The sequence below is a fragment of the Denticeps clupeoides genome, chromosome 19 (assembly GCF_900700375.1).
Source record: "Denticeps clupeoides chromosome 19, fDenClu1.1, whole genome shotgun sequence".
NCBI lineage: Eukaryota > Metazoa > Chordata > Actinopteri > Clupeiformes > Denticipitidae > Denticeps > Denticeps clupeoides.
In genome coordinates, this window is record NC_041725.1 from 18,774,802 (window position 1) to 18,801,679 (window position 26,878).

General features: G+C 47.2%; 1 protein-coding gene across 6 annotated transcripts in view; it reads right to left on the reverse strand.

The window, feature by feature from the left end:
- evi5b (ecotropic viral integration site 5b) overlaps window positions 1-26,878 on the reverse strand; it is a 40,012-nt gene that overhangs the window by 5,721 nt on the left and 7,413 nt on the right. For 2 of the 6 annotated variants that reach the window (XM_028961503.1, XM_028961506.1), the window contains exons 2-18: window positions 22,936-23,165; window positions 16,477-16,666; window positions 12,655-12,879; window positions 11,635-11,709; window positions 11,233-11,358; window positions 11,007-11,150; window positions 10,709-10,798; window positions 10,454-10,551; window positions 10,224-10,284; window positions 9,757-9,810; window positions 8,810-8,842; window positions 8,312-8,458; window positions 7,481-7,612; window positions 7,269-7,409; window positions 6,139-6,297; window positions 4,624-4,770; window positions 3,117-3,212 (exon numbers count right to left, since the gene is read on the reverse strand). In XM_028961503.1, coding sequence (XP_028817336.1) covers window positions 3,117-3,212; window positions 4,624-4,770; window positions 6,139-6,297; window positions 7,269-7,409; window positions 7,481-7,612; window positions 8,312-8,458; window positions 8,810-8,842; window positions 9,757-9,810; window positions 10,224-10,284; window positions 10,454-10,551; window positions 10,709-10,798; window positions 11,007-11,150; window positions 11,233-11,358; window positions 11,635-11,709; window positions 12,655-12,879; window positions 16,477-16,666; window positions 22,936-23,165 — 2,148 coding nt within the window. Of the gene's footprint in view, window positions 1-3,116; window positions 3,213-4,623; window positions 4,771-6,138; window positions 6,298-7,268; window positions 7,410-7,480; window positions 7,613-8,311; window positions 8,459-8,809; window positions 8,843-9,756; window positions 9,811-10,223; window positions 10,285-10,453; window positions 10,552-10,708; window positions 10,799-11,006; window positions 11,151-11,232; window positions 11,359-11,634; window positions 11,710-12,654; window positions 12,880-16,476; window positions 16,667-22,935; window positions 23,166-24,111; window positions 24,491-26,878 lie in introns of those variants that run through there. The other 4 variants (XM_028961501.1, XM_028961502.1, XM_028961505.1 and 1 more) reach the window with 4 other exon arrangements.

A 26,878-nucleotide genomic window follows, 5' to 3' on the forward strand; every position in this document is an offset into this window, starting at 1 on the left:
ATCTGTGATGGAGGCTGCAGGTGCGGCTCGACGCAGGAAGACAACACAACGCCGTTTTCCCTTCGGCGGGTCTTTGGGGACCCGAGAGGCCGGAGGGGTGTTGTGTCTTAATTTTATCGCGTTGCCGCTTTAAAAAAAAAAAAAAATCCCGCACTAACCGAATCGAGAAAAAAATATATATATAAAAAGAAAGAAAGAAAGAAAGAAGAAACAGATACGGAGCAAGGTGACGAGAAGGGGCGGGGCCACGAGGCGCAGAGTTGTGATTGCCATCTCGGTCACCAAAGACCGCAAAGGCTCCGGGTTGTTTTTCTCTCAATTCCTGTGGTGAAGTGTGCACCGGCCCGATAGGCAGCGGCCCCGCCCCCCGCTCTCCCAGGAATCTGTGTTTTTGACTTGAGGTTTCACCCCCCCCCCCCCCCCCCCCCCCCCCTTCCCGTCCACCAAGGTGACGGCGATAAGGCAAGAGAGACGGTTAGCCGACTTCCTCGCGCTCAGCTGCCCGGGGCCGGCCAGGTGCCAGGCCGCGGCGCGGCTCGGGGGGCGTAAATGTCAAACGGCTCTAACTAATGGCTTCCTACCCGGCAGCTCGCAGTCAGCGGCCGGCGTGACTGACTTTCTTCCCCTTTCTACGGCAGCGCGGTGATGCAACGCTCCTCGTTTGACTCAAATCTGACGAGTAACATCGCGGCCATTTAAAAAAAAAAAACGCCAAGGCTCCATTTTACAGGAATAAAATCACCACCGGCGATGAATAGATTTCTTTCAAATAAAGCATGGTTTTGAGAAGATTCTACACACCTCTCAATGCTTTACACACTTTAAGAATATTTTCCTTCAAATTCTTCTGTTAATGTCCCCAAAACATGGCAAAATGCCAATTTAATATCCCTTCATGCCAATTTTAACTCACAAGAACTCCCAAAGTAACGGAAGCTGGACAGTTTCTGAAGACAGAGATCATACGAGGGGCTTCAACAAGTCAAGCAGGAAGCCAGACGTCTTCTCAAATGATAAGAAGCCGCCGTTTCATTTTTTTTTGTCCCGGGACGTGAGAGGAGAAGCATGAAGGACGGTGAGGATGGAGCAGGAGCAGGTGCACGCCGAGACCCGAGGAACCGACCTCTCCGGGAGGGACTGAGAACATGGCCGCGCGCTTCTCCTCCTACCCGGCAAAAAAAATCTCAGAGTTTTCATCTCCCCACAGCAGAGCGAATTATACAAAGTTAGCTTTGATTCTGAAAGCAAAAGCATGTTAATCTAAACCTGATAGGATGTGGTTTTGGGTGTGATGGAGAACACTGGTGAGCTGTGGTCTCGGCAAAGTGCTCGCATGCAGCAGCTTCCCCTTGACACAAGTTCAGTGCTCGGGGCGCTATTTACAACAAGCAGAGGTGGGCAAGAGAGTCAACATGTCAAAAGGTTTATATATATATAAAGATAAAAAAAAAAAAGCTTCAAAAAAAAAAAAAAATATATGAACTTTGACCCAAAGTTCAGAATCGGTGTCTGAAACCGAAACCTGTGGGTGACTGGAAAACATGTTGGAGGACGGGGTCACCGAACGCCATCGCACCGTCGCAAAATCAATGAGACACAGACTGAAAGCCACAACCTCCCGGAGCACCAGCCAGGTACACGAAACCACAGACCAAACGCTCACCGCAGCCAGCCGGGCTGAACAGAGAGGTTCGGGGAGCCACACCCGCTGGAGGGCCACGAGCCTCGGCTGTGGTTTTCATGGCACTGATTTCCCACAGATCACAGAGCAGGCTGGTTCTAGGCCACGAGATACGAACACGGCCAGGAGATCAAAGGATCTTCTGTCGGCAGGGTGGAAGAATCTGAGGGCCCGAAGACTTTCCAGTCGCGAAAAGACGCAGCGCCGGGCCTGCCGATGGTGACTGAAGATAGCGAGTCGCGCCCTGACTGTGATTAAAATAAAAGCCATTTCTAAAAAAAAAAAAAAAAGTGCACGTAAGCGCGCCAATTTACTCGCCAAATAGGGCACATTTGACTCATCCGCACAACTGACCGCACAGACACACACCTTCCACCTTCACACCGCGACGAAAATAGAGGCTGACTCGGCGCGTAGGTCGTGTAAAAGCACAGGTCCGGCGCCACTCACTCCAGACTGGGTTCTTATTTCCCCTCGACTTGCCTGAAAAGGAGCGAGGGACGCTTTTCTGTACAGCGCTACACATTTAGAATGGATAATTCGCGTTTCCTGTACATCGTGTACGTTTTTAACGCGGCTGAATGTGTCTTCAGGATTTATCAGATGAAATAAACAGATAGAAACAGGAAGTGACTGCTTGCTTGTTATCTGTATGTCGGCACCAGCCCTTTTTTTAGTTATTTCCAACACCCTACACAACATTAATGATGTTCTTAGGAACCATGTTTTAAAAGGGGGAGGGGCCTGTAGGCATGACTGACGGCCCTCGCACGCCCTACTTCCTCATTCTGGACTATTTAAGCCCCTCCTCCTCGCAACATGGCACAAACAAAGAAAAAGGGGAAGCAGCGGCAGATACGTGATTTTCCCCCCCAGTCCAAAAATGTGCCCTGACCATAACCGTAACCCTAAATTTAATACGGTGCCTCAGCCCAACATTTAAACCTCAGCACGCCTCACAATATCCTGGATGCAGTTCATATGCTGACCAGAGGAAGATGGCTTCCCCTTTCAGAGCCTTGGTTCCTCTTCCAAGTCTCTTTGATCTTTTCGAGTTTTACCTCGCCGCCGTCACCATTGGCCCGGTTCAGTGTAAAAAGTTCAATGCCGACGAGGAAGAGGGGAAAACTAGAACCCCAGTCACTCAGCTACTTGCCGGCCATCTGCAATCTTATTGTTAATCACAGTTGCACTTATCATGCTGATGAATGTTACGGAGCAGAAACGGTTGCTGCAATCTCTCCTTCCGATTAAGGACGGCTGTGTTGCAAATCTCTAAAAGGAGCCGCTCTTCAATAAGGAGTCCAAGGGTTCTCAACACCGCGCACATGTTCTCTTATTCGGCGTGTTTAGGGCCACTTTTCTTATTTTATAGGATGCGATATTCGTACCGAAACGGAATAAAGTTGAATGCGTCCCGCAGAACGCGCCGCACCTGAATCTCCAGCTCGGAGATCTGCTGCTGCAGTTCAGCCATGGCGGCGATGTTGTCCGCCTCTCGCAGCCTCACGGCCATCACTTCCTCTTTGTTCTGCCACAGCAAGAAAAGAAAGACAAGCAAACAACAGAAGGGTTGGAAGCGCTTGGAAAGTCAGACCTTCAGACCTTCGTTCTTTGGAGAACCTAAAGCGCTCCTGCAACACCACAGGGTTCGGTGTGCTGATGAGGGACAAACTATGAGCAAAAAAAAATCACTTTGCACAAAATCACTTTGCACAAAATGACTCTGTGCTTTTTACCTTACTGCTCTTTTTTTTTTTTTTTTATGGCTCTTTTTCTCTTTTCTTTAAACATTGTAAAAAAAACTGTAACTCATTTGCACACCTTCACCCTACCAGTTACACATATTTTATGTTAAAGACGTAAAAGTGTTATACTTGGTTATGTTTGCAATATTTGCATATTGGTTCACTGTTTACTTGCAACATTTGCAATACTGTGGTCTGTACAGTCGCAAAAAGCATTTCACTGCACATCATACCGTGTATGACTGTGTATGTGACAAATAAAATTTGAATTTGATTTGAAACTAGTTGGTCTGTTGACCACCACACACCCTAGAGATGAAAAACATAAATCACGTTATTTATCTTTCAGGGAGCCATTAACACTTATGCTAATGAGGGTCAAAAGGTTGAGGCTGCACAGGAACCAGCCGAGGGTTTGGCGGAGAAGCGAGGAAGGGCCGTGTGGGTGAGGTGTTGAGCTCTACCGGGCAGCAAACGACACCAGGGTGTCAGCGTCTTTCCACCTTGATCTAATCTCGGTGTTGCAATGAGCCAAAAAAAAAGAAGCAGAACTTCCGTTTTGCCCGTTCTAATCTTCTCCACGTGTTCTGCAGTTGATGGAGAACGAACTGGTGCACGAGACAGAGGAAACATCTGCCCCCAATCACAGTGAGCAGCTCTGCGTGATCTTTAACCTTTAACATACAAGTCCTACATAATAATTTGGTGGTGGGTGTAATGCAAATTACGTGTTTGCACATTTGTTCGAGATGGGCCGGTCTGGAATATGTTTCTGCAGAGTAGTAATTTTGTAATTAAATTTACATTTACAGCATTTGCCAGACGTCCTCATCGAGAGAGTCTTATAGTCAGTAGTTACAGGGACAGTCCCTCCTGGAGACACTCAGGGTTAAGTGTCCTGCTCAGGCACATGATGGTAGCAAGTGGGGTTTGAACCTGTGGCTTTGTGGTCTTCGGCTTCATATGCCAGTGTGTTCCCCACCAGGCTACTAACAGCAATTCTTTCATTCATGGGATGGTGGCGCACAGAGCACTCGAACCGATGCATTTTCTGTAACATCTGCTGCGCTGACAGGGAAAGTTGACGGGTGGCCATCACAAATAGAAAGGCAACGGGCCAAAGGGACGCGTGCTGGAGCACCACGTCGCGCGGCGACCCAGCTGAGCGTCCCCTCCCTCGTCGCATTGCCTCACCTTGCACTCGATCTCGGCCTGCTTGCGCCTGGTCTCCTGCAGCTCTGAGCACAGCTCCTTGTTCTGGCCGGCCAGCGCTTGCAGCCGGTCCTGCAGGTTCCGCGCCTCCTGTTCTGCCCTCCGCAGCTGATTGCTGTGGATCTGGTTCTGTAGGCGAGGAGCACAATAATGTGAGCAGATGCGTTTGATCGCATATCTACTGCCCTCTGTTGGCCACTGCATGGAAGAGTCGGTTTCAGAGCAGGATTAATTTGGTACATTTTTTTGCACGTTAACTAGTGTTGTTTTTTGGCGGCCTGTGTTCATTTTAGTTTTTATTAGTCTTAGTCACGTCCATACTCATTTTATCATACTACAAGTCTGAGCATTTTAGTCTTATTTTAGTCAGAATTATCCTGTGGAACTCCAAAATGTTCAAAGTTAAATAAATACGACACTGAAATAAATACCCACATGAATAGAGAATGATATATAATATCAGCATAATAATCTGCTGAAAAGTCACATTACGAAATAAATCAGGAAAAACGCCAAATAAAGGCAGACTCAGAAAAAATACGTTTTGTAATAAAAACTTCTGAAACTAAATAAAAAGCCTCCAAATAATAGCCATGAAATAATATTTCATTATAATAAGCATATTTAAATGTCAGAATGCAATATATTTCACAATAATAAGCTCTTTATCAAAACAAGTTTAATTATTTCACAATTTTGCTATCATAATTTTACTCTCCTTGTCATATATATTCATATGGTTATTTATTTCATGATGTCTTATTTATTTAATTCATTTCGAACACTTTGTAGTTCCATATTAATCATGACTATTTTAGTTTAAAACTGATTTTAATCTAGTTTTAATTAATGAAAATAGCATTTTAGTCGGTTTTTCTAGCGAATCTTTTTAACCCAGTCAATACAGTACCAAGCAGAATAGATAAAAACAACTGTTTCTTTTACCCATTTCATAAAACAAGATTATTATATTATTGTTACCTTAAAGACTCAAGAATACTCGACAGCCATTACAGACACAGAAGACGCTCTGATTTGTTCTATGTTTTTCCGACAAATATTGTTTCTTTTACAATTCAAAGTGTCAAAAGATCGCTTCGTCATTTTCTCCCAGCCATCCGCTAACCCATCTAATAAAATGAATTAATGCTGCAGTTGTGTATTGTGAAGCCATGAGATACAGGAAACAGAAAACGCAATATATTAATGCGACTAAACGAGGAAATAACGTCTCATTTTACAAAAATCAAGAGACATTATAGTATAGTTTTTATATTGTAAATCATATTTAGTCTTGTTTTTATTAGTCAACAATATAACATGATATGTGCTTTGTTATAATTATCAACACATGACCAGCATTTACTGCTCATTTTAATCACGTGATAAAGGTTTTTTTATTTAGTCCAAAATTTGGTTGTCGAAGACAATGCTACACATAATCTCTAGACCCGTAAATCCTGGAAGAGCGTACGCGCGTGTGACCTCGTGTGTCACCTGTGTCTCCAGCTCCAGCAGGCGGTGCCTGGTCTCTCTCAGCTCCGCCTGGGCCTCTGCTTCTCTCAGTCGAACACTCATCAGCTCGTCCTGCAGCTCGCTCACCGTGTTCTTCCGCGCACTGTCCTTCCAGCGGCCCGCGGTCCGCACCAAGTGCCTCTGTTAAATGTTCACGCACACAAACATCACAATGTACACACTCATTAGTGTTGGTTGGTGTGTGTGAAGTGTTTTTAAGAGAACAGAAATTAAAGTTAGTGAGTAGCAAGAGGCATCATCAGAACACAGTCAGATCTTTATCAAAACTGTAAGGAACAGAAAAGACGAACAAGACGCTTGCACAACTCTCAGAAAAGCTGAGGATGCTTGTTCACCGTTCCAGAACCATGCTTATCAAACTTCTGGCAGGAGAAGTGTGGTGATTTTGAGATCGAGTGACAAATCTGTTTCAGTTTCGAGCGCAGTTTCGAACCTTGCTTTTTTCAGTTCTGTTCCAAGCGAACCCTTTTTGCTCGGATTTGTCACTGACTGTTAAATTTCTGTTTGCATAGGTTGACCTGTAGAGGAGCTGGATGATGGAAACGGGGCGATTCAAACGATCCTCACCACGCCAATTACACACAAACAGGAAACCACGAAAGACGATAGTCTATAGATTTTTTTTTTCAGCTGTGGGCCAGTGGCCTAGCGGTTAAGGAAGCGGCCCCGTAATCAGAAGGTTGCCGGTTCGAAGTGCCACTGAGCAAAGCACCGTCCCCACACACTGCTCCCCGGGCGCCTGTCATGGCCGCCCACTGCTCAGTCAGGGTGATGGGTTAAATGCAGAGGACAAATTTCACTGTGTGCACCGTGTGCTGTGCTGCTGTGTATCACACGTGACAATCACTTCACTTTATAACTTTACATGCATGTTAGACGGAGCATAGTGAAACGAAACAACGTTTCCCCGGATCCTGGTGCTACATGCAACATTTGAACAGAGTTACGTGCTGACAACGTGACCGCGTGCAACACAGACAAACCGGTGTTTCAAGTAGCACAATACATACATCTCGGCACCTTGTCAAGAATAAAGACAAATCACGGACCAACGTTTGTCATGCGCATCATGAAACATGCCAACAACGCACCTGCCAGTGCTCCTCCAGGCCTCTGACCTGATGCCGGAGCTCCTTGAGGGAGGTCAGGGCTTCGGCCTCTCTCAGCTTGACGCCGATCAGCTCCTCCTGCAGCCGGACCACGTTGTTCTCCTCCGGCAGCGCCGTGTTTCTCTAAAACACCGAGACGTCGTCAGACTGGTACGAACGAACGGCGACTGGCGCGAGCTGCAAGAGGTACGCACCTTCTCCACCTCCAGGATCTTGTCTTGCATTTCCTTGAGCGCGCACTGAGACTCCGCCTCCTTCAGCCGGGCCTGAACCAGCTCCCTCTCCAGCTGCAGGACCGACTCCTCAGAGTAGCGGGGACGGCTCTTCTGGTAGTCGGTGGGAGAAAGGGGGGGACAGGGGGATCGAATGGAGAGTGGACAGAGAGAGGGGGGTGAAAAAGAGGACAACCTCGCCACAAAACTCCCAACAGACGGACACTCATGTTCTCGCCGTTGTCCACAATCAACCACGCTCGAATAAAGCGGCCAGCGTCTGTGGAACGAGGCGTTTCCATGTCGAACACGCACATTAAAGAAACATGACTTCTTCGGCGGGCTACGACACCCCGATAATTTCACACCTCATTATGTTTACAGCGGCGCCCATGAATACGTGAGCAGCATCTCAGACGCCCGCTCACGTATTCATGAGGCACGAGCGGCGAACATGCAAATGTGGCCGCGCCGCGGCAGCCCGTCGTGTTCTGGTGTGAAGTCGGCTGTGTGAAGAGGGCTCCAGCCGAAGGGAGGGGAGATCGCTGTTGCTAGGCAACCGATGGAAACGACGCCGTTCACGATTCTGAAAGACGGGTGTATGTAAATGTGAATGGGTGTGGCTTAAGGACGCCAGGCCCTAACTTTACGAGAATGTTGAATGCACTGTGCCTAAATATGATGGTTTCAAAAACCGATTCTGCATTTGTGAACAGGAAACACAGGAAGTCCACCAGCACCCGGGATTTCGGGCTCAGGCCTGGGTAAGTTCCTCCAGGTTGGACGGGAGGGGGCGCTGTGGCCATTCCTTACCCCTTGCGACGCCTGCTGGAGCTGCCTGCCGGTGCCATGGGCCTGTTCCAGCTGGGCACTGGCCTCCTCCAGCTGCTGTTTGACCGTGGCCAGCTCCCGTTTGACCAGGTAGTTCTCCTCGGCCTCCTGCGCTCGCGTCACCTGCCCCTTTTTCGGCGGGGAGGGTGGGGCGTATCGTGAACGAGGAGAGAGGTCAGCGTGAGTGCACGGGAAGGAGATGGCGGGGATGAGCGGTGAAGGGAAGCAGGCCGGACGGATGGGGATGTCGAGGGCACAAAGGTTGCTTATTGATTTGGCCAGCAGGATGATTTTAATGGATTTAAAATAAAACAAGAGGCATGCGGTTATTCTGGGGTTATTTATGGGGCTGAACGTGGAGTCTGGATCTGGTCTGATTTCAAGCACAAATCATGAGCATGCTGGGCCGGGCTGGGAGGGTTAAAATGGGAGGGGGGGGTGAGCGAAGTGATAAAAGATTTGTTTGTTTTTTTTTTGTACCTGGATCAATCTATCTGCCAGGGAAGCACTTTCCTACAAGAAAGAGGGAGAAATCCACAAGAGAAACCAAGAGAGAGACAACAATAATGATTTCCTTTTAATGACAGAAATCTCCAGTGTTCCTTTATCCGTCCCCGGGTTTGAGTTGCCTTTCGCTTTTATTACACTTCACAAAAAAATAAAACTAAAAAAAATCTGGGACAGATAGAAGAACATGAAGTGAGTGTGGCGGTGAAAGGGGTGCGGCTACAGCAACAACAACGTGAAGGACGGTGACGAGTAGAGGGCAGACAGAGCGAAGGATCTACGCCATGCTCGGATTTCGGCTTTATGAAACGGATTTCATAAAAGCCCCCCGCGTTGGGGGTTTCCAGGAAGGCTTGGGGCGATGGGGTTAGAGCACAATGTTCAGGTTCAGGGCTGAGGACCAGGAAGGCTGTGGTCACGGAGGGAGGGGGGTTGCATTTCCTCAAGCATGCGACAGTCCAGCATGCAGCGCTGCAGCCACGTGGCCTGGGCTACTGCTGTATCCGCTCGGGCATGCCCCGTCACAGCCGCAGTTAGTGGTGGGTGAGTGATATGGTGCCACCCGCGGGACCCTCAATGGGAGACCCTCAGTTCACTTACCTCCATCCGGTACGACCCGAGAACGTTCTCCACACCCGGAACCCCACGCGGTGACGGCGGGTGTTACGGATGCAGAAGCCCGGTTAGTGGAGACATGCTCTGCGCGTTTATGACGGACAGGAGACGGACGAGGGCGAACGGCGTCATAAACGCGTGCGCCGCGGCGACGGGCGTCGCGGTGGACACACACACTGGGGCGGCGACCAGAGGCCTACACGTCTCGCGCAGGGGGCGGGCGCTTTCCTCGCCACCTCGCTCGACCGAACTCCTCACGCGTTACCGAGTGAGCGTCAACCGCCTGTCCTCCGACACTCACTTACTTTCTCTAGTGTGTCAATCCTCTGCTTCAGGAGCCGGTTCTCGGTGCGAAGCCTCTGTAAGGCAGCGGGAGACAAGAGTCAGCTAAATCACTCTATTCACTGCTTTCACGACATTGCCCGCACAAATTTATTTATAAATAAAGTGATATATATGTGTGTGTGTGTGTGTGTGTGTGTGTGTGTGTGTGTGTGTGTGTGTGTGTGTGTGTGTGTGTGTGTGTGTGTGTGTATATATATGTATATATATATATATATATATATAAAAAACACATTTGTATCAGGATGCCAAGATGCAAATAAACGTTTACAATATTCAAGTCTTTTAAAATGCAACGACTGCAACTGCACAACCAATCAAGCTAAATATCTCTTGTGGATGTGTTGTCTGGGTTAGGGTTTATCTGTGACAAATAATCTTCGAATATATTTGCGTGAAATCGCATCACGTGGAGGTCCAACATTCCTACCTTGATCTCCACCTGCTCCTCCATCTCCTTGGTTTTGATAGTAGTGTATTCCTTTTCCAACCTGGGGAGTCAGAGTGAGGATATCGTGATTCCATCAGGACATCGCCTTCCTGACAATCTCGTTGTACTCCCTTCTCCTTTCCACCGCATTTAATTCACTTTGGCTTCGTAGCCGAAGCAAAGGCAGCCAAAGGACAGAGAGTCCAGAAAGAACGAGAAAAACCGCTCACTTCTTCATTTTCTTGGCATTATACTTGACTTGGTAAGCAGCTTGGATGACCTTATCTGGCCCACTGTCCAACTGATGTGGGATGACCTTCTGAAAGTGCTGCAGAGAAGTACACAGGAGACAGTAGACTGATTGCCTTTTATTTGAAACGTGATTTATTGCATGCGATTTACTTCCTTTTAATCTCCTTTCATAATAAAAATTTTAATCAGCTACAGTACAACACAAGTGTAGGTGGGTAAATTCCTGATTGAACCTGTAACATTCCCTCCATGTCCAACTGGACGAGCTCTGCCTGGTTCATCTGCAGGATGGCCAAGCCGACCCGGAACACAATCTCCAGACCCTGCGAGAGAGTCGGAGAAAAGCCTGCAGTAACACCAAGCGACCACCAGGTGGGCACAGAGTCCTGAACAATAAGCCCTCTACCCTCATGCATCACAGTGGCAATTTGGTCTTTCTACAAGGATGCTCTCCACTCAGCTCTGGTTAAAAAAAAAAAAAAATCTGCAGCTGTGCTGCTGATTCTCAGAATACTGACAAATAACACTCACCTCACACATGAAGATATCGAAGATGCGTGTGGCCACAGGGAGGGGAAAGGAGGTGAGGAAGATGGTGAGGAACCAGGAGGAGGCATACATGGAGGTGTGGAAGCTCTGTGCCTGGAAATGCATGTGCAGCTCAGGGAGGTGCTCCTGTAGAGAGCAAGGATTGGTACATGAGTCTCCAAAACTGCACAACGTGGCTGAAGTACAGACGCCTGTGCTGGCAGCTCACCTGGATCATGCACTCAAACTGGTACATGCAGAGGCCCAGCTCCGCCATGCTGGGCTTGAACAGCTCTCGGAGCCGGTAGTCCTGCATCAGTTTCACGAAGACACAGAAAGCCTCCTCCTCTGGCATCTGGAAACAACGCTCATTCTCAATATCTACAGTTCCAACAATAAACTCATATCACCTACACAGATTCTCTTTCAAAAGTTCTCTGTGCAAAATGCAAGACAAAATACTTCAGTATATCTGTGCTGCTCACAAAATAAAGTGCGGCAAAAGAACAGCAACTCTTTCCTGAACAGTTTATACGTTGCTGAGCAGTTTATGTACAGCGTAACTGCGATTTTGTTGCTAACGTAAAATGTATTCCTCAACATAGACGTGAGGAGCTGTGAGGGGCGTCACCTGCATGAGCAGCAGACCAACAATGAAGGCACTTCCCTGGCAATAACCCACTTCCCGATCCACCAGGGAATAAGCCTGAAAAAAACGAAACATTACAAATTTCATCAATATGTAAAAAAAATTTTTTTTTTTTAGATTAAATACACGTATTCTGGTCTGCCAGTTTGCAATGACTAAAACAGTTACGGCAACAAAACTAAAGCTGAAAATTTAATTTATATATATATATATATATAAGCTGTTTTAGTTCATGTTTTTTGCATGTTGTAAAAAACAAAAGTTTACTAGCAAACTCTACCATATTTTACAGTAGAGAAAGCACCACCCCAAACCTCCAACTGGTTTCAGTGTTTCTGTGGGTGTCAACCGAGGTGTGACATTTCTCTCTGTTCCTCTCTAACACACACACACACACTGTTCGTTTTTATTTCATCTAAGCCTCTAAGGGTCTGGATGCTGCAGGTATCTTTAAGTGCAAAACCAAAACAACGTCACAAAGCTGGAATTTAGCATGAAAAACTCAAAACGGCAATATACGGTTCTAAATTTCCATACATGTAACTTGAACACTTCACACCGTCTGTGAAAAATACAAAAACTTTGAAGAAAATGGACTTATATGGTACATTAAATTTACTATATAAAATGTTTCTAATTTTGCAGTGATTTATGATCAAATAAAATTCCGTTTTTAAACTTTTGACAAGGAAGTGCCCTGCAATGTATCGTGTACAACAGAATCCTCATTAATCCTGCTTTCATTTAATTTCATTTATATACATTTTGATTTAGTGCAAATTCAACTTTAAAAGCACACTAATTAATAACTTTAAAAAAAAAAAGTTTTGTGTTCTGATGTTCAGCAGCGGTGTATTCATCCATGCTTTTCAAAAACTCAAGGTAAATAGCTGGATCAACAAACGGCATGCAAAAGAAAACGTATCGATCAAGGCGGGATTTGTTAATTATGCGGTAATCCCGCAGTTTTATTTAAGTCCCTCCTTCAGTGTGAAATGTCACCTTCATGACGTTGAAGAGCACCTCCTGCCCCAGGCTGTCCTTCTCTTTGAAGAACTCGTGCTCGGGGTACGTGCGGGCAATGTCGCGGCGGATCAGCTTCTCGCAGGGTGACGTCATCTTCAGCAGTTCCGAGTACTGGTCCTTGATGGGCATGTTCTGGGCGTTGCACAGCAGCTGCCACACAATCGCCCGGAAGTGGTGCGGGATGCCCTTCCTCACCAGATCCTGGTGAATTTCATTGCATGATTGTGAAGGGTGTGAACAAAAAAAAAAAAATCAATAAATCATTAACAACTAAAGGACACTGGACTAAAACCTACTCTGCACTGTCCTGTGCCTCCAAACATGGACAGATGCTCTCTTATTGGACAAATCCTCACAACTCCTGCACTGATACCAATTACAGGCTGACTCTACCCTGGAAGGGTATCACTCCTTCCCAACGTTTCTTCCCACCTTTTTTCTAGTAGCCTAGTGGGTAACACACTCGCCTGTGAACCAGAAGACCCAGGTTCAAATCCCACTTACTACCATTGTGTCCCTGAGCAAGACACTTAACCCTAAGTTGCTCCAGGGGGGGACTGTCCCTGTAACTACTGATTGTAAGTCGCTCTGGATAAGGGCGTCTGATAAATGCTGTAAATGTAAACAATATAACAAAAACACAAATAAAACTTATTTATAATAATATATAGGCTACACTTGGTTAGCAACATATGATTTGTTTGAAAATTAGAATGAGTGTCGGATTATGTTATAAATGGATGAACAGAAATCTCAGGAGACCGAGAGTCTATTCTAGCTCCAGTCAGGAAGGAAGAAAGACTCTTGCTCTTTGTTTACATTCCGCTTGCCTTGCCTTGGGGTGCCCTTCCCATTGGGTATGGCCGAATGAGTACAAAATATACCAAACAAATATATATTGTATGGTTCTTATGCTGCAGGGTTAGTCTCAAAATATATCTAGTATCTGCCACACCTTATGAAGTCATTAATAGAAGAGAAGAGTGTACTTCTGGTCAGTTGAGTCCGGCTGGTTGAGGCACGTGGCAGCAACAAAGCAGCCATTATAACACCGCAGCAACGGTTTAGCTGACTCATACATTTAAACACCACATGTCATGTTAAATACGGCATGAAATGCACTAACAGAGCCACCACCGTCTCGGGACGGGCTAGAGCTTCTTTTAAATGGCACACAGAATTAAACCTAAATCTTCAACTCTCAGAAGCGATCTTTAAAAAGTCACATTTACATTTATCAGGGCTCTCAAGTTTTGAAGTTCTGGACAAGATCTTCCCCTTGCATCGCAATAAATTCCACTTATTCTCACAAGAAACGAAATACCTTTGCGTTAGACGTAAAACAATTGCAAATTCGTTGAAAGGAATACAAAAACATTTTTTGACTATCTTGTTGAAAGCTAATTAGACAAAGAGCTCAGGTAAGAGTGACATTCTCACCGTCCCGCCACGGTCCCGTCAAGAGTACTTAACCCGGATTTATGCATTTGGCAGATGCTTGTATTTAAAGCAGTGGGCCTTTGAATAGATTTGTGGAAAACTACGGACAATGAACTCTACTCTACACAATACATTTTCCAGACAAGAATTTTCCATTTAATATGAAAGCTGAACATCCATTCACCTGCTTATTTGGAAAAAGTACTATAGACAGGGCAGGTCACACCGAGCTAACTATATTGTATTATATTTACATATATATATATATATATATATATACACACACACACACACACACACACACACACACACACACACACAGGTGTCAGAACGAGTAGAATGAGCTTGTAGCCCCGTCCCAACATGGCAGCGGTACTGGCACGTGCCGAGAGGCCGAACGAGACATCCAGCGTTTATACCCACGTCGCCGACTCAGCACTTTCGTGCTTCCCTGTTTTCCGCAAGTCGGAACTTGCGCGATCAGCAATAAACAGAGGCCGCGGCGGAGCAAACGTCCTCCCGAGCTCACGCGGCACAGCAGCAACATCAAAACCGCTTCAGGCACCAGCGGGTCAAACCACTCAATTAATACTCATTAAGATTTGGGGTGAAGAAAGAAAAAAAAAAAGCGCCCAAAACAGGCAGTATTTTGGGTGCCTGCAGGCTGCAGCAGGGATCGATACGTCAGAGAGCCGATACGAGATGGCCTCCGGCCAAAAAGCCCGCGGTATTGATCGTAAACAGGAATAGTAGTGATCGCGTTGTGCTTCCGGAACGCTGGCCCCGGCCGCAGGTGTCGGCACAGATGACCGAGCGAGCGAGCGACTCCGGAAACAGGTGGCCGCTCCCGCGACAGACCACTTTTCACCCGGGCGGCGACGGGGCTTCTACTGCGACCGGCCAGAACGCTCACGTTCAAGGGCGCCGGGGTCAGGAGGTCACAGCTGTTGTGCTATCTTTACCCGAGGGGCTTGAACCCAGAAGTTCCTGGGTACAAATCACGGCAGCGTTCGCACATTCTACTCAGGGGGAAAAACGCGTTACAGCCAGGGCGTAGGTCAGAACTGGGCGTGTCCAAATCGGTCTCGTCCACACGGACGCTCTGCATTCTGGTCAAAAGAGTTTGGCTATTGATCCAGTTTAAAGTACTACATCGTCTGCACTATAATGTTTCCTAATAGCAGCTCAGAGTGCCTACAATGTCACCAAGGGCCAGCTACTGTACTTTTTTTTTTTTTTTAACCTACGATGTCACCAAGGGCCAGCTACTGTACTTTTTTTTTTTTTTTTAACCTACGATGTCACCAAGGGCCAGCTACTTTACTTTTTTTTTTTTTTTTAACCTACGATGTCACCAAGGGCCAGCTACTGTACTTTTTTTTTTTTTTTTTAACCTACGATGTCACCAAGGGCCAGCTACTGTACTTTTTTTTTTTTTTTTTTAAACCTACGATGTCACCAAGGGCCAGCTACTGTACTTTTTTTTTTTTTACCTACGATGTCACCAAGGGCCAGCTACTGTACTTTACTTTTTTTTTTACCTACGATGTCACCAAGGGCCAGCTACTGTACTTTTTTTTTTTTTTTTTTACCTACGATGCCACCAAGGGCCAGCTACTTTAGGCCACATGATCTGGAACTGCCAGTCATTGTACAATTTCTGGGCAAATATTTTCATAGTCTTGTCATCTTTATGTAATAGAATGATTGAAGCTACACCACACCCCTCCCCCCTCCAGATATAATTCTTACGATGTCTCACGACAAGGTGGCAGCTTTCGCCTCATTAATGGCCAGAAGACGTATTCTTCTGTTTGGCAGTTTTTGAGTTCTTGAAATGAAGAAAAACCTCAATAGTTGTGATATTTAAATATGTAAAAGCGTGACAGTGGCCTAGTCATTTACATTTACATTTACATTTATGGCATTTATGAGACGCCCTTATCCAGAGCGACTTACAATCAGTAGTTACAGGGACAGTCCCCCTGGAGCAACTTAGGGTAAAGTGTCTTGCTCAGGGACACAATGGTAGTAAGTGGGATCCGAACCCGGGTCTTCTGGTTCATAGGCGAGTGTGTTACCCACTAGGCTACTACCACCCGTCGGTAAGACACTTATTAATCAGAAGACAAGAAAGTCCCAGGTTTCAAACCCCACTTACTACCATCGTGTGCCTGAGCAGGACACTTAACCCCAAGTGTCTCCAGCGGGGGACTGTCCCTGTAACTACTGATTGTAAGACACTCTGGATAAGGATGTCTGGTAAACGTAGTTCTGCATGTAATAAAAACCATTCTGATCACAGGTATTGATGCGGTATGAAGTCTGCAGGAGGACAAAAGGTGTTCTGGATTTTACCTTCAGCAGCTTGTCCTTCTTCTTGCGCACCTCCTCCCACTCGTTGACGATGCGCCCCCACAGGATCCATGAGTCCTCCTCCAGGTGGGAGAGGTTGGAGGAGGCCGAGGAGCTGGACACCAGCGAGGAGCCGCTGTTCCGACGCGAGCCGTTCACCGAGCGCAGAGACTTGCAGTCCGTCTCCAACAGCCTGTCGACAGGAGACGCACACAAGCCAGGTCACATTCCGTCCCCTCATCCAAGGACCACACAATGACACGAACGTGGCCAAATGACAGCAGGGCTGTGTACTGCTCAGAATCCAAACGTCAAAATACTGGGGACAGATTCAATGTCGTGTGAAGCAGTATACACACACACACACACACACACACACACAGATATTTGAAATTGTGAAAGTGAAAGCGATTAGTCGTCCCATGCGACACCACAGCGCAGCACCCAGTGCACAGTGAAATGGTGTCTCTGCACCCCGAGGGAGCAGCGTGTGGGGACACCTCGGCGGTCGGGCATTCGAACCGACAACCTTCTGTCAACCACATCTTCTAACAGATGTGATCGTACCACACGTTATTCCGGGGCGCTGGCGGTTAAGGACGCGGCCCCGTAATCAGAAGGTTTCTGGTTCGAATCCCGACCTGCCAAAGCGCCACTGAGCAAAGCACCGTCCCCACACGTCGTCGTGGTGCCCACTGCTCACTCAGGGTGATGGTTAAATACAGAGGACAAATTTCCCTGTGTGCACCGTGTGCTGTGTATCACAATGACGATCTCTTTCACTATTCGCTGCTACAGCAGACTTGATTTCCTGGACTGATTCACTTTTTTTGCTGAGGTGTTGAAAGGAACTAAACTCCCTGCCCACGATTTTGCTCATTTTGCATTTAGAAGATGCCGCGCTGCTCTTCGAACCCGACCGCGAGCCGCAAGTCGTGAGTCGGCAGGAGCGGGAATCACGACAGCCGCCAGACGTAAACAGAGCCTTCGACTCTCTCGGAGGAATTAATCATCCGGATAAAACTGGCATCTGGCTCAGAGGAACCGGCACGGCTGATCTGAGAGCAGCGACCCGGCAGTGCAGGGCGAGCGGGACTGGGAACGTCGCCTTCTATGGCATCGCCCCATAGTGCGGGAGAAAGTCCCACACGTTCTGTTCTCCTGGGGAAGAAACCTGCTCACAGACCTGAAAAGTCCGGCCGCAGGCGAATTCACTTGTTCTTTTTCCCGTCACGTATGCGTCCTGCACAGATGAGTTAAACGGAATCTCTAAAATATCCCAGTGTACATTGGCAATGCTGGGCTAACCTTACACTGGCGGCATGGTTACACTCCCTCGACAAACGAGAAACATGGCAGACCAAGGTGGCTGAGACGGAGACCAAAGAGAGGAGGACATCAGCGTAGGACATGTTACCAGCGCAAGTGACTTTCATGTCCTGGCTGGAGCCATAAAAGCCCTGCAGATGGTCCAGAACATGGCAGCCCGCCTCATCTTCAACCAGCCTCTCCTCGCCTCTCTCCCGGTAGCTGCTCATATCGAGTTTAAATCCTTGATGCTGCCTACAGGGCTGTAAATGGAAGTTCTCCCTCTTACACCAACACACTACTAGCCAGATACACTCCTGCACACCCGCTCAGATCCGCACACTGAAAATTCCCTCTTCACGGGGTCTCCGATCCCAATCCACTCTGTTCTCCTTCGTTGCCCCTGTCTGGTGGGACAACTTGTCCTGCTCCATTCGACTAGACGAGACTACCACCGCCTTCAAGAAGCAGTTCAAAACCCTCTTGTTCAAAAAGTATTTCAGACGAATCTAACACATGCATACACACTCACAAAATAAAAAAAATTATTTGTCTAGCACTTAACAATTGCATGATGTAATCCTGACAAGTTGGGCCTTATCGGGGCTCTCAGTTTTGTAGCTAAAAATCTGTAGAAACCGAACGAGAATTGCTGGTGTCGTCTTCTTGTAAGTCGCTTTGGATAAAAGACCACCTGTTAGACCACAAATTAAACACTAATCCTGTACTAAAGTGCAGATAATGTAAACTATATGATCTACAAGGTACAACAGAAGAAGAGTTATCTTCCGCCGAAAGCGGTGGTTGGAAGGCATGCTGAGTGAAAATCATGAATGCAGGACACCTGGGTCACCAAAACATCGACCGGACACAAAGGCCCTGAAAGCAGATCTCCTGATTCCGAGACGCTCGCGTTCAGCCGGCGACGTCACGGTGGGTGTGGGTTTCAGGCGGTGAGGGCTACAGCCGGATCTGGGTCAGGAGGGTGCGTGATGGAATGATTGGTTTTGGATTGGTGTGTTTGGGCAGAATTTTGAACTGTAGAGGACGCGTTCCACAACAAAACCCACAGGGGGACAGGAACAGCTCCTCCAGCTTGTGTGTGTGTTCAAATTCTCATATCTGACATACAAATATCTAGATCTACAACTGAATTTCACTTAACATCATTACGTTATATATTTACCCCTTATAATATAGTCTCTCTAATTAATAAGAATTGAATACATTCTTCTTATAATCCACCCCCGGTGTACGAGAGGGCCAGCCCTGCACAGAATGGCACGTTCCCTGATCCACCACACCCGACTGAACTCAAGAACTTGGTGGAGTGTCGTAAACGCCCTCCAGGATCAGGGTTGGACGGACAATTATAGTTATATTTTCACGTAGCTTTTCGTTTATTTTTTAGCAGTAATGAACGGCATTGTTAGCTTTTTCACAGTGTCCTTTTTCCCCCCCATACTGATACAGACTTGGAAAGGGTTTAAACACGATTCTACACGTCTTTGGCACCATCTTTTCAGGAGCTCGGCGTTTGATTTACCACGTGGAGTCTGACCGACGAAACCCAGACAACCACAGAGGCATGAGGTCTCCTTCATTCTGACAAGCCGAATAAAGAGGGGAGAAACCCTCTCTAGACTGGGGCTGAGGCGGGACATGGCAGCGGAGCACCGGAACGTGACGCCGCCACAACACAAACAGTACAAGGTTCACTGAGACCGAAAACGTCCTCCGCTTCTGAAATTATTCACAATATCCAGACGTAAATCAGCTGTAAATTACATGACTTTTAAAAGGAGACACGCGGGCTGAGGAAGTTCTGGAATATGGAAGCATTGCACGCAACAGCGCGTGACGTGGTTCACTACGTAAAGCCAGCAAAGACACTACAGACCTTTACACTACAGTTTTACACGTTGAAAAACATCGTTATACGGGAACTATGTACTTCATTATATGTTCATGTGTCGATCAGATTTCAATGACTTTTCAAGAACTATATATGTATTTATTTCGTATTCCAAAACTTTTGAGGGCCTGGAAAATTCTCTTCAACACTATAAACATCAAAGAAAATACCCAAAACCTCTAATTTGGCAAGAAACTGCAACACAGAGTTCCCACACGAGTTGTGTTATTGTTACACGGCACTGTGGACCTTGTGGATCAAAAAATCCGAATGGTGGTGCGATTTATTTCCCCGAAAAATCACACAGCCCCGTTCTACGGAAACCCCAACAACGGCGAATTATTAACCAGTGGCTAAACAAAGAAACGGCCGTACGGCGAAACTCACAGAGAGAAACTTCAAGCCTGTACTGACCTCGGCATGGCTTCAGAATCTCAGCGCGTACGGATCTCAGACAGGGGAACTCCAGAGAAGCGCTCCGTCCAAAGGGACTTGCTGCATGGACTGTGGAGGCCACAGGTCTTCAACACACAAACACCAACGCTCCCTACTGTCTCTGGTCTGCTCCACCAAATGCTCACTTTTACTTTTATCAGCTGAGTGCAAAGGTCTTTAGGCCTCAATGGGCCATCAGCCCAGTCCTCATGGCCAGGAGCCGGTCCACGTTTTCCTTATGCTCCTGTTACAGAACATGAGGAGGAACGAAAACCTGGACAGGCTGAGAAACATGGCTGTAGGTAACCAAAGTACAGCAGAAGAACCAGCTCATCAGCTGCAACTGCAGGCTGTAGGTTGGCATGATGTGTAAAGCCATGAGACAAGAGTGACAGACAGAAATGACACAATCTTTAAGTGTGTAGGTGTGTGTGACACAAAGAGAGAGAGAGAGAGAGAGTGTGTGTGTGTGTGTGTGTGTGTGTGCGCGAGTGTGCATCGATTGGAGGGGGTGAGTGTAATCAGGTGTGGACTGAAGACCTTCACGATGGAGGTGGACTCAAAATATTGCACCAACAAGAAAAACATTTCTTTAAATGCGCGTAACATGTCAACATTAAGTTCCTTTGATTAAGTTATTTATAATGCAGTACATGTGACCGGGATCTGCTCATTCTTTTTTTAAGAATTATTGTCTCCGCTTGACGGGGAAGGTCAACAGGTATTTTTCATGAAGGCTCATTCACTTCTGGGACGGGCACGCGGTAAAAACCCAGAAAAAGGTTACCCGCATGGGGCTGAGCGGCAGGGAGCCCTTCAGGCATCCGGTGAATTTCTGTCGTCAAGGAGACCTAGAAACTCAGACGTGAGAAAAAAAAGACGACCTCAAAATGACCGAAGCTTCCGCGGACGCAGTCTGTACGTCTGAATAAAAGTAAAAAGATGTATTATTTACAAGCTAACGACGCGCCCGATAAACCACGATGACAAGCCACGGAAGCACACAGGACTACAACGGAACTGAAACTGAGCTTCGCATTTTTTTGTTGTGGCAACTCCTGTCACTATAAAAAAAAAAAAAAAAGCAAATATACATATTCTATTGGACCTTCCCAGAATCCACTGCTCTCGTGACATTTCTGCCAGTCTGTTACCTCTTTCTGTCACCCGAGGCCGTGAGTGGTGAACTCGTTCAGGAAAAGGAAGTCTCTGTGTGACGTGCAGGCTTTACGAGACGCGACAGATGATCGGCCATTGTCCTCCGGGGGAGGCGTGGCCAAAGGAACAAGTGGCGTCTGAAAAGGGCCCAGCTGTGTCCCTGCGAGCCTGAAAGGCGGCCGAGGTCAGAGGTCGGGTAGAGCCCCCTTCTTCACATGCCACGCGTTCCTCGAGAACAGGTCGGCCAGCTCGTAGGGCTGCATTTGTTCAAGAACACCGCGTTCGTAGGAACAGAACTTGTGGCCGTCGCTAATTAAAATATCAGACCAGAACACGAGCAGATCGAGCGCAGTCCACCGCGAGCGTGAAGCAGAGTAGAAACACCCGTCCCCGTCCCCGAGCGATACGGAGGGCAGAAAGGCAGCACTAATGTACGCGGCTCACCGACATAAACGGTATTCTAACGAAAAGTACTTTTTCTCACGCCTCACACCGGCCTCACCAAACATGGTACTGACACGTCAACAGTTCCAGTCCTACATCAGTAGGACAATCAGTAGTCGTGACATTTTTAAGCCAGATCACAACATTTCCTCTAAATCGCTGTATAAACGCAAAATTTGCGAAATAAGTGCTGAATTCTATTATATTATTATGGACACATTTCCGAGTCCTCCGGGTCCCTGTTGTCCAGTCTTGCGCTCCCGACTACTGTGATTATTGGTATTCACCATTTTGCCCCGTGGTTCGAGTGTTCACGTTTCATGATCACACGTCACTTATCTTCGCCGATACTCCGGTACGTAACGCGCACGAGAGTTTTCTGGTTGGGCGGGGCAGTGACCATACGTGCTGCCTGATTAACAGTAAAGTTAGGATTTACATTTACAGCATTTACCAGGCGCCCTTATCCAGAGCGACTTACATTCAGTAGTTACAGGGACAGTCCCCCCCTGGAGACACTCAGGGTTAAGTGTCCTGCTCAGGGACACAGTGGTAGTAAGTGGGGTTTGAACCTGGGTCTTCTGGTTCATAGGCGAGTGTGTTACCCGCTAGGCTACTGCCACCCCATATCATCGCACATGGAACAAGCTGAGACACATCAAGCGCATTCCATATAGCGCCGACCCCTATAAATACGGACGCCAGGGAGTTGTGCAAGCACGTGGCTGGAATGGTGAAACTGGTGCGCCACAAGAGCCTTCTACAGACGCTCACAGCAGCACTTACAGTCCACGATAAGGCCTCGTACCAGCGCCCACGGGTCAAATCTTATCACCACGTCGGAGCTCTTAACAGCAGTGCAGCGAGGACCTCCGGAGAACCAGCGTCAGCATTTCTGCAGAGTCTTCTCTGCGCTGCTGTCATGGAAGACATGAAAACTGACGAAACAGGACGTGAATCACTCCTGACCCTGCACGAAAGGCAATAATTCCTGGGTCGAAACCTCAACACAAACTCCTTTTTACTATTTTGCAGTCGTAGGACTGAAGTGTACGATGGAAAAGACCCAACATGGACGAGAGGATCTCACGGAATTACGAACAGCTGATCTCTACTTGACGTAGAATGGACCTGCCAGCAGACCGGATCTCCCGCGTTGCACCTTTAACGGACTTTAAACGGCGAGGTTACGTCGCTCGAACCTGTTCTGCTCCTCGAGCTTGGCCAGCAGCTCCACGTCGTCGGGGCTGAGCTGGGCGGGCGAGGACGGCGTGAGTGCCGGCGACGACGGCGAAGGCGCGCCGGCTGCTGCCATGTGCAGGCTGGAGGGCGCCGCCACCTGGCTAGCCATCTGACTGACCGTGTGCGACACCGAGTTCTTCACCCATGAGAGAGTAGAACTCAGCTTGCCTGCAACCTTGTCTGTCGCCACCTGGAGAGAGAGGGAGAGAGGGAGGGAGGGAGAGAGAGAGCGAGAGAGAGAGGGGTTATTAGTTGGGCTGGGGTGATGCATCCACGTCATCGATTGCGTTCATGCAAATACATTTTTTTTTTAAAAAACCCTGTTGGATCCGAAGCAAAGATGGCGTCGCAACGCGAGTGACCACAAAAGCAAAGATCATCAAAGATGTGGGTGTACGTGTAATTTGTACCTTGTACGCGATGTTGGAGTGGGATAGAAGAGGACACCTCAGAGCAGGGGCGGGACTGGGCAGGGGGGACGTATGTTTAAGCATTTACATTTAGGGCGTTTACCACACGTCCTTATCCAGAGCGACTTACCAACTTACAATCGGTAGTTGCAGGGAGAGTCCCCCCCTGGAGCAACTTAGGGTCTTAAGAGTCCTGCTCAGGGACACGTTGGTAGTAAGTGGGTTTTGAACCTGGGTCTGGGGCTACTACCACTCCTTAAGCATCTCCAAAACCCGTTTGTTGTTTCAGGCCAGACGCGATTCTGGGCCAGAATTGACTAACAGTGGCCATTTTTTCCCCAAATCATCTTTTCATGATGATGCCACCAAACGGCCTCCACCCTCAGTGGATCAGATCAGGTGATGAATGAAACGGCATGTCTCTATGACCGGCATTTTCAGCACGACTGTTAAATTCTGTAGGTTCAGGAGGTACACTGTAGGTACACTTCAAGCCCCCAACGTTGCACTTATTTCACTCTTACGTGAACCTTATTTTGTAATTTTCAGTTTAAGAGCTATAAATATGTTAAGAAATTGTACATCAGAATGCATACATTTCTAAATTAGTCAATTAATGGGGAAATAAAAATGAGAACCAAATCGAACTGATTAAGAAAAACTTATTGTTAGGTGCTAGATGAGTTGTTTAAAAAAGTCGTAATGAGCTGTACGTGATCTACACACCGTCGGTGGCGACCCTGTCTCCTGTCGGGCTGGTTGAGCTGCGACGCAGCAGAAGATGACAATCTGCTGGCGTTGAATTCGGTCATGTGAGAGGTGTGAAATGTGCAGGCAAGAACATCTGCGAACATTTCGGCGCAAGCGCTGCACGCGGCCAGGAAGGAAGCGCCTCATCGCTCCTGCCCGTTTAACGCACACACCTACGGGGTCAGCCGGCTTGACCTGTGACCTTAATTATTTTCATTCCGAACTCGGCAAACGCCGCCACCCCCAAAACCGCAACGATTCCCACTAATCACCGTTTACCCCGATACCCACAGCGGGAACGGCTCATTTGCAGATCAACTTCACCACCACCCTCTTATTTTGGGCTTCTCAGCATTAGTCATTAAAAATCCTCAAAGGCATTTATTTAAAAAAAAAAAATTATAATAATTTTACGAGTAAAAAGATTAATAATTCAACGAATATCACGTCACCTGCAGACCTCCCGGGAGTTCGCCGTGCGTTCGTATTATGGGCCGTAGTTTTGTTTTGTGGTTGCGGGCACGAGGTTAGTGCAGTAAAGGCGAACGTGTGATGTTTTACTGCGGAGCGCCTGATGGTCCCGTGAGCGCCGCGGGTAAAACTACGGCTGCTGCATTTAAACCAGCGAGGGCCGCGGTTAACTCCAGACTCTCCGCACAGCAGCAGAGTCCACGAACAACTGGGTGAACTGCAGCAGCCACTTGTTCAAAAAGTCTAACACACCCAGAAAATATATTATTTCTTCGTCTGGCACCTAACAATCCCCGATCATTTTCTTTTCCTGATAAGTTCGGCCTTATCGGGGCTCTTAGTTTTTTAACTCAAAATTTATAGAAACCGAAGGAGAATTGCTGGTGTCTCAATATACACTCGCTCACTTGGTCACATCATCCAATCACATGGCTTCTCGTATCACTCTTATGCTGATGACACCCAGCTCTATCTGTCATTCCCACCAGAAGATGCTACTATAGCAACAAAAATTTCGGCCTGCCTCTCAGACATATCGGCATGGATGTCTGAGCGACACCTCCAACTCAACCTATCCAAAACCGAGATTCTGATCTTTCCGGGCAACAATTCCCCTCAGCAAAACCTTTCAATTCAAATTGGATCGCTATTGTTAACACCCACGGCATCTGCAAAAAGCCTTGGAGTCTGGATAGATGACAAACTGAGTTTGAACCATCATGTTGCTGCGATCTCCAGATCCTGCAGGTTCACTCTCTACAACATTCGCAAGATTCGGCCTTTTCTCTCACAACAGGCTACGCAGCTCCTCGTCCAGGCAATGGTCATCTCCAAACTCGACTACTGTAACTCTCTCCTGGCTGGAGCCTCTGCAGTCACCATAAAACCACTCCAGATGGTCCAAAATATGGCAGCCCGTCTCATTTTCAATCAGCCAAAATACACCCATGTTACACCTCTTCTTACCTCCCTCCACTGGCTCCCGGTAGCTGCTCGCATTGAGTTCAAATCCTTGATGCTACCTACAGGGCTGTAAATGGAACTGCGCCCTCCTACATCAACACACTACTACCTAGCTACACTCCTGCACAGAAGCTACAATACTACCTAGCTACACTCCTGCACAGAAGCTACAATACTACCTCCTACATCAACACAATACTACCTAGCTACACCCCTGCACGCTCTCTCAGATCTGCAAACGAAAGGAGACTAAAAATTCCTTCTTCACGGGGTCTCAGATTCCAATCATCTCTGCTCTCCGTTGTTGTCCCTGGCTGGTGGAACAACCTGCCCTCCTCCACACGACTAGCCGAGACTATCACCACTTTTAAGAAGCAGGTGAAAACCCTCTTGTTCAAAAAATATTACAGACAAATCTAACACTTACACACGCACATGCGTACACATTGCACAAACAATACAAAAATGTATAAATATATTATAATTTTTCTTCGTCTAGCACCTAACAATCTCTGAGCATGCTCTCAACTGACAAGTTGAGCCTTATCAGTTTTGTAAACTCAATATTCTATAGAAATCGAAAGAGAATTGCTGGTGTCTTCCTCTTGTAAGTCACTTTGGATAAAAGCGTCTGCCAAGTAAAGTAAAAGCCGGTCTGCGTGAGGTCTGCTGGAAAAAAAAATCCACCTCACTCTTGCCAAGAGTAAAGATGGCTGCTTTCACTGATTTACAGGGTGGGCCATTTATATGGGTACACCTTAATAAAATGCGAATGGTTGGTGACATTGAACACATTTTATAAGTGGTCAGAAACTTGTAAATAGCTCACGAAAGAATAAAGTTACGTTAAAACCAAGCACACCATTGTTTTTCTTGTGAAATTACCAATAAATGTATTGTGTCACATGACCCTCTTCCTATTGAAAAAACAAAAGTTGGATCCAAGATGGCCGACTCCAAAATGGCCACTATGGTCACCACCCATCTTGAAAAGTTTGCCCCCTCACATATACTAATGTGGCACAAACAGGACGTTAATATCACCAACCGTTCCCATTTTATTAAGGTGGATCCGTGTAAATGGCTCACCCTGTAGAATGATGATATGATGATGTGGTGCAGGATCTAGCATATTTCTCCAGTCTGGTTTTAAACTGGACGTTTCGGCTGAACACATTACGGCAGTAACCTGTTTGACTGCAATTTCATTCAGCCGGCGGTGCGAGCGAGTTGAGCCCCGACTCCGATTCACATTCACGCACGTAAAATTAGCGAGTCGCGTTACAGCCTGGCAAAACGTCGGCTGTTA